The sequence below is a fragment of the Phoca vitulina genome, unplaced genomic scaffold (genome assembly GCF_004348235.1).
Source record: "Phoca vitulina isolate PV1807 unplaced genomic scaffold, GSC_HSeal_1.0 scaffold16, whole genome shotgun sequence".
In the NCBI taxonomy this organism is placed as follows: domain Eukaryota; kingdom Metazoa; phylum Chordata; class Mammalia; order Carnivora; family Phocidae; genus Phoca; species Phoca vitulina.
The window spans coordinates 30,859,036-30,866,918 of record NW_022589719.1 but is presented as its reverse complement, the minus strand read 5'-3'; the positions used below and the strand labels follow the sequence as shown (position 1 = coordinate 30,866,918).

The 7,883-nt window shown below is 59.0% G+C and overlaps 1 protein-coding gene across 14 annotated transcripts in view; it reads left to right on the top strand.

Annotated features, from left to right (window-relative positions):
- NRXN2 (neurexin 2) overlaps nucleotides 1–7,883 on the top strand; it is a 97,281-nt gene that overhangs the window by 62,397 nt on the left and 27,001 nt on the right. For all 14 annotated transcript variants that reach the window (XM_032414350.1, XM_032414354.1, XM_032414355.1 and 11 more), the window contains one exon: nucleotides 6,108–6,289. In XM_032414350.1, coding sequence (XP_032270241.1) covers nucleotides 6,108–6,289 — 182 coding nt within the window. The remainder of the gene's footprint in view (nucleotides 1–6,107; nucleotides 6,290–7,883) is intronic.

Sequence of the window (7,883 nt, the reverse complement as noted above, 5' to 3'; positions counted from 1 at the left end):
CCCCCATCACCTCCCATCTCTGTACCTCCTTCACCTCCTAGACCTGTGCCCCATCACCTCCCATCTCTGTACCTCCTTCACCTCCTAGACCTGTGCCCCCATCACCTCTCATCTCTATACCTCCTTTGCCTCCTAGACCTATCCCCCATCACTTGCCATCTCTGTACCTCCTTCACCTCCTAGACCTGTCTCCCATCACCTCTCATCTCTGTACCTCCTTCACCTCCTAGACCTGTACCCCCATCACCTCCCATCTTGACTCCCATGGTGTCCTGACATCTCCAAGCTCCCATCACCTTTTATCTTGACTCTCCTGGGCTCTCATCACTGTACTGTCACCAGTTCTCACTCTGTACCCTTGTTGCCTCCCATTTCTGTGCTTCCATCACTTCCCATTTCTGCCCATCCATCACCTCTCATATTTTTTTTTTACTCCACTTTTGTTCCTCCTTCATCTTCCACACTTATATCTTTCTCCCTTCCCAGCCATGCCTCTCAGGGCCTTCCAGATCTGCGCTCACCTCTGCCTCCCCAGTCCCGCTCCGCATCTGTCCATCCTTGCTTCCCAACCTTTGCCCCATGTCCCTTCCAATCTTTTCACCCCGTTTCTACTCTCCCCTGCTCTCCTACTTCGTCTTTAGCTCATTTTTCATGCCTCTATGCTGTCTTTGTCCACTTCCCAAGAGTGGTCCCTTGCCAGCCGCCTCTCCATTGCTTTCTTCTCTCTTCCCCAGCGCAGTGTCCCTCTGCTCATCTCTGTCCCTGTCCCAGCTAGGGTCCTCTCCATGCAGCACTCTCTCTTGTCTCTCTCTTCCTCCACTTTCCCAGCCTGCACCTTCTCCGACTCTTGGCTCTCTTTTTCTCCCCACGAGCTCTCTGGCCCTCTGTGCCTTCCTCCTTCCTCTTCATTGCTCCTCTGGCTCCCCAGAGGCCCAGTGTTGCTCCCAAAGGGGCCCAGATAGGACACGGTCTTTCTGGGCACTGAGGCGAGACATGGAGGGGTGAGATACAGAAGGGGAGACAGGGATATTGGGGGAGAGTGTGTGCGGGGAGGTCCAGAGGACCAGAGGTGAAAGAAGAAGGGATCGAGAGAGGAGTTGGCTCAGGGGAGGTGAGCAGATTGGAAGGAGGGGCCTTCCTTGGAGCTGAGTGGCACAGGGAGGCTCAGTGAAGGAGCTGGAGTCAGGATGCAAAGAGCTGGGAGACCAGGAGAGAAAATGGAGGAGAGAGCGTGTGTGTGTGTGTGTGTGTATGGAATGTTGGTGTTGGGGTTGCCTCAGAGATGGCCACCCTCTTGCTGTGCAGAGGAGAAGAACAGCCCCAAGAGGGCTAATGGCTGCCCAGTGCCACATGGCAGCAGAGGGGAAAAGGAGGGTGCTGCAGGACAGGGATGGAAGGTGGTAGGAGCCTGAAGGGAGGAGCCAGAAAGGGTCAGGCAGGTGAGAGGAGGGAAGAGGGTCAAAGGGCAGCTAGAAGAGTAGGGAGGAGGCCATCTATTATGGCTGACCCCCACCTCTGCGGACCTTAGTCATGAGGAAAGGTGAAGGGAAGGCTTCTCTTGGGACCCCATGCTTGGCTAGAGGAAGAGGCCAGCTTGGGAGAGCTTTCTAGGTGGGAGGAGATCCTTCCTCTCTGCCCCAACATCTCCCTAGCATCCCCCAGTGTGAGGGAGCCTCTCCTTCTGCACTCGCTTCTCCATGTCCCTTCTCTTGGCTTCTCCCTGTATTTCTCTTTGCCTTCCTTCCCTCCTTCTCTTCACTCTTTCCTCCATTTACCTTCCATCCCTCAACCCCTCCTGTTACATAACATCCCTACAGACCTGCCAGACACCCATTGACACCCCTGCACCAGATGTCAGTCTGGGCATGGGGGGACCAGTACACCTGGCTCCTAAAAATGCCTCGAGGGGGTGACACTCTCCTGGTCCTTGACCCCGATTTTGGTTTGAGAGCCTTTCAGCCCCTCCGACCTTCATTTCTGCTACTCCCTGAAGCGGGTGGGTGGGGGGTGGGGTGGGGTCAATTCCAGCCTCAGTTCTGAGTCAGTAGCTTCCAGGGTTCTGGATTCATCACTCTAGCTTGCTTCTAAAGGGGGCTGGCATTGATCTTGATTCTGAAAGGGGGTGTGTTAACTTGGGTTTCTGACTGGGTGGTTATGGCCAAGAATGGGCACAAGAATTGAAGGAATATCATTCTATCAAGAGAGCTGAGCCCAGGGATGTGGACCTGTGGAGGTCCCCCTGGGTTGTGGAGGTCCATATACAAAGAGCTGGTACGGGCTATGGGCACCCAGGACCATGGCTTTTCGGGATTGTACAGGAGTTTTAGCTTCTCAGATTCTAGGTCTACCAGAAGGTTTTTGTCATGGCTTCTGATGCTGCAGGGAGGCCGGCAGGCGGAGGGTCTGCACGTGTAGTTTTAACCACAGGGGCATCGCTTTGTGGGTGGTTTTTTTTTTTTTTTACAAGAAATGAGTTTATTGTTTGGGTCTGCGTTAGCTAACCATTATTAATGGCTGGTTGTTGTGTTTTTCTAGAATGCAGGTGTGTGGAAACTCTATGGAAGATTCTTGATCATTTAGTGTTTTACTGGGATCAGTGAATTTTGGGGTCCAGGAGGCCCAGACGATGTTGGGTGTGGACAGAAGGTGCCAGCCCCGGGCCGTTGGTGGTGGGTACCTGGGCTCGTGGCACCTTGTGTGTGGCCAGAGGCTCTCTTGCCTTGGGCTTCAGGGTTGTATGCCCCCCCCCCCCCCCCCCCCGCTAGGCACTATGTAGCTCACTAGCTAGATGGGGAGGTCAAAGACAGTGGGTCTGGGCCATCCTAGAGTAACATTCTGGGCCTTGGCTTAGGCCCCTACCCCAGAGCCCTTTCTGGAAACTTTTAGAGGTTCTGGATGCCGTGTGGTGTCCTGGGCTCCTTGTCTCCGTGCCCCCGGGAGTCTGGTGGCCAGGGGCGTGGAGGACAGCTTGCAGGGGGTGGGGTGGGGGGAGAGGCGGGAGTTACCTTCAGGGCCCTACCCTCCTGCCTGCCATCCACCCCCCTTCTGGAGGGAGAAATGTCTCCCCAGGGTAATTACTGCTGCCCCAGTCCAATAAGCCATTCAACCTTGTCGGTGCAAGACGTGTGTATCTCCACCCGATTCCCCCACAGTGTAATAAACGCCCTTAGGCTTTAACAGGCCTGCCCCGTGTAATAAACTGGCTGCAGGGTTAGAACAGCTGGGTAGTAAACCCCGGGGGAAGCCGGGCTGAGCAGGGCCTGGGCTGGGGACCGGGAACCGGAGGGCTGGAGGGCTCGGGGCGGGGTGCCCTTTGGCCTCGGGGGCGGGGACGTGTGGCCGTCCTGTCCTGTGCCCAGCCAGCCCCTGTCCTTGCTGCCTGCCAAGCCCGTCTTTGTGTGCTCCCCGCCATGCTGGCTCGTGTCTCCTCTCCACACTGGGTCTTTGTGTGCAGCTGGGTGTGTCATCGCCTGTGTGTGGGTGTGGGGTCTGTGGGTGCCTTCCTGGGGACGGGTCTGCTGTGGGGCCTGGGGCTTGGGTGCCGGCAGGAGGCCACAGTGCCCTGTGGGGAGTGGGGCCTGCCTGCTCCTCAGGCCCTCTCTGGGCTCAGGCAGAGTTCTCTCCAAGGCGATGTGCTGTCTGGGTTCCTGGGGTGAGGAAGTGAGGAGGAAGGGCTTCCTTTCCCTTAGACCTGGGAGGTTTGGAAGCAGGTCCCACGGACATGGGGTTTGGCGGGTCTGAGGGACCAAGAAACCCAATGAGCCCCTCCTGCGTCTGACCTGGGGGGCCCTGAAGCCCATGAGGTGGAGAGGCAGCAGCCTCTGGTCAGGGAGGCTGGGAGGCGAGCTGTGTGGAGGAAGGTCAGCAATCTCAGTTCCCCCGGCCCTCCCCACACCCCAAATTGGGACTTACAGCTTGTGAGTGGAGGGGGAAGGGAGGACCCTGGGTATTATGGTTGCCATGGAAACAGCCGGTTTTCCAGAGTGCTGCAGTGTTGGGAGTGGAGAGGCTGCTCCCGGCTGAGGCCTACCCTGCTCCTGGCTTGCAGGCCCAGCCCCTTCCGGGCAAGTGACCCGCCTGGGGTGGGGGTGTGGCTCACTGTGTACCCTACCTCCAGCCAGCTCTCCTACCTAATCCTGGGGCCCCCATCCTGAGGGTCCTGCCCTCACCACGGGGCCTCCAGGGCCCCCAGGTATAAAGGATACCTGGTCTGGGGGCAGGGGGCAGAGCCAAGCTCCCTCTCTCTGCCAGTTATTAGGCATCAGGGTGGTTCTTTCCCGCCTGCCCTGCCCTGCCCTGGGGCCGGGGTCATCTCTCCTCTCTGGCCAGATCTGGGGAGATGGAGGGCATTGATGACAAGTGCTCTGGAGAGCAGCTCCTGCCACCCCCCCACCCCCAAGCCCTGCTGGCCTCACTGCCTCTCTGGGACCCAGGCAGCAGCCTTCCCTTCTCAGCTCTGTCCTGGGCCTGCGGCTGGTGTAGATGGCGCCTCCCTCCAAGGCCCTTGGAGTCTAGTCTCCTTCAGGGGCTTGGGAGCTTCCTGGGGTAGAGCCCCCTCATCCCTGCTGGTCCAAACTGCACTGGGGCTCCTAGTCCCTGAGGTGAGAGATGCCCCAAGGTGCTTGAGGGACCTTAGTGTTACCAGCTGGGCTGCCCTCTTGATGGAGCAAACATGGAGCGGGTTTGCGCTCCTCTGAAGTGTCTCAGGCCTCAGGCCCTCCTCTGGCCTGGCCTCCCGGGCTCCTAGCTCCCTGACCCCAGGGCTTCCCATTCTACCTGGAGGCCGCCCTTTCCTCCCAGGCTACTTCAGGCTTTTGCCCTCAGGCCCCACCTGCCTTTCTCTCTCCGGATAAGTCCTCCCCTGAACCCCCCTCCCCCAAGAAGTGCTTTGAGAGGACTTGTTAGTGGCTAATTATTTAATTAAGCATTTTATGAATCTCATCTGCTCCATTTATGTCCTAAAGAATGCACGATTGTTCTCTTCCTTCTCTGAAGGCCCCAGAGTACTAGTCCTCTAAGGCTTCCCAGACAAGCCTCCCTTCCCGGAAACTGGGTGACCAGCCCCCAGCCCCCACCCCAGCCATCCGTCTGCCCCCCCCCCCCCCCCCCCCCCCCCCCCCCCCCCCAGGGAGCCCAGTCAGCCGCAGGAGGGAACATGGCGACTAATGGGGTTTATTTTGGGGCTGAGATCGTTAGGGACCTCACACCCGCCCCCGGCAGGCAGCCGGATGGAGGAGACTAAGAGGGGGAGGGAGGGTGGGGTGGGGGAGGGCAGGGAGAGGGAGCCTTCATCTCTGGCTCCCATTCTCCCACTTTCTCTCACCTACACCCCTCTCTGTCCCTCTGTGTCCATCTGTCTCTCTGCCTCCTTCCTCTTCTGGCTGTCAGTCTCTATTCCATACCACCACACCCCCAGCCCCAATACCTGTCTCTTCTTTGCCGGGTAAGGCTCCAGGCACCCCCTCTTTTGGGACCCAGGCAGCCCCCTAATTGGGAGTGGAAGCAAGGAGTCCTGGGCAAACTGGGACCAGGATTTCCAGGGGCTTAGGAGGGGGTGGGGGCAGGTGGTGGAAGGGTGCCAGGCTGTGGGCTATGAGTCAGAGCTGAACACAGCCCCTGTGCCTCTCGCCATCGCCTGGGGCTCCTTTCGCCTTGGTGCCTGCTCAGCTTGGCCCCACGGAAGCCCACACCTCTAATCTGTCACCTCCGCCAGCGCTGAGAGAAGTTGAGCTGGTGGGGCCCAGGCCCCCTGGGGCCCACCTGCCCTCCATACACTTCTCGATCCCTTTGCAGCCTCTCTCTGGGTTCTCTCTCAGTGTCACTCTCTCTGTTGCCTCTCTGTTTTGCTGTAATTAAAGCTAGAATTCTTGATGAGGCAGCTACATCTGTCTGTGCGCGTGCACGGGCTCTCACCGGGCACCCGCCCGCCAACTGTTCCCGAGGACTGCAGGGCTGGCGGCTGCCGTCGGCATCACAGCCCAAGCCGGTGGCCCTTTCCGTCGGCATCACAGCCCAAGCCGGTGGCCCTGTGCTCTGGTTGCAGTCCCTAGGACCTGCCAATTTCGCTCGCCTGAAGTCACATCTCCTTTTCTCCCTTCTCTTTGCAGCCGGGACCACATACATCTTTGGGAAGGGGGGAGCGCTCATCACCTACACGTGGCCCCCCAATGACCGGCCCAGCACGAGGATGGACCGCCTGGCCGTGGGCTTCAGCACGCACCAGCGGAGTGCCGTACTGGTGCGGGTGGACAGTGCCTCCGGCCTCGGAGACTACTTACAGCTGCACATCGTAAGGATCTAGGGCCCTGGCCCTTGCCGCCACCCCCCCGCCGCCCCTGGTCTTCCTACCCCAGATCTACTCAGTCTCCTCATTGCCATGGGATCAGCACCTCGAATCTTCCCTCATGTGTTCCCCAATTCCTGGAGGTCCCTCTGCGTGGCTCTGCCTCTGAGGCCCACTCCCTTCCTGTCATGCATTCCCGGAGCCACCCTAGCTGATTGGAAGCTCTCCACTCCCCACTCCCTGACTCCATCTGTGTCTTCTGACCTTCCTGAACACAGGGCCTCCTTGAGCCTTCGGGGCCTTCTTGCAGCCCATGAAGCGTCCCCACATGGTGACTGGCCTGCTCACTGCTAGACCACCCAGGGCAGCCCACTGTGTCCTGCCTGGATTCTCGCTCTGTTTCTTTTTTTTTAACTTTTTTTTTTTTTTAAGATTTTATTTATTTCACAGAGAGAGACACAGTGAGAGAGGGAACACAAGCAGGGGGAGTGGGAGAGGGAGAAGCAGGCTTCCTGCTGAGCAGGGAACCCGATGCGGGGCTCGATCCCAGGACCCTGGGACCATGACCTGAGCCGAAGGCAGATGCTTAACGACTGAGCCACCCGGGTGTCCCTATCTCGCTCTGCTTCTTCACATCTCCTGGCCCCAGTGCAGTCCGTGCCTGCTCCGCACCTTGCTTGTAGATCTGCGGCTGCCTATGCTCTGCCCTTAACCTCCGCTCCCATGACCTTTGCCCTCCCAGCAGCCCCTTTACCCTGCCTCCCCTGTACCCTCTCTGCCAAGCTCCCTCCTCTCTAACCTCTTGGCCCAGCTCCACATCCCCACCTGGATCTCCTGGCCCAGTTGGCTCCGCCCTTTTTTGCCCATCTCCCCGCCTCAAGCTCTGCCACTTTCTAGTGCCTCCCTCTGGGCCTCCTGCCAGACCTGCCCCTATCTGCCCTACCCGCCCTACCCCTGCCCCCCTATACTTCATAACCCCCTTCCACGCTACCTGCCATATCCACCGTTATTGCATATCCCCCTGCCCACCATACCCCCCACCCACCATACCCCCCTATCTGCCATAAACCCCTACCCGCCATACCCCCTACCCGCCATACTCCCCACCTGCCATAAACCCCTACCCGCCATACCCCCTACCAGCCATACCCCCTACCCACCATACCCCTACCCTCCATACCCCCTACCCAACATACCCACTACCCGTGATACCCCCCTACTCGCCATATGCCCTCCTCACCCTACCTGCCATACCCACTGTTCTTGCCATTCCCCCCTGCCCGCCATACCCCTCTACCCACCATAACCCTATCCACTTTACACCCTACCCGCCATACCCCCTCCCCACCATACACCCCCACCCGCCCTACCTGCCATACCCACCATTCATACCCCCCTGCCCACCATACCGTCTACCCACCATACCCCCTACCCACCATACACCCCCATTCGCCATACGTCCTACCCACCCTACCTGCATACCCGCCATTCTTGCCATACCCCCTGCCCACCATATGCCCTACCCATCATACCCCCCTGCCCACCATATGCCCTACCTGCCATAACCCCCTGTCATACCATGCCCCGACCCCCCCCCCCC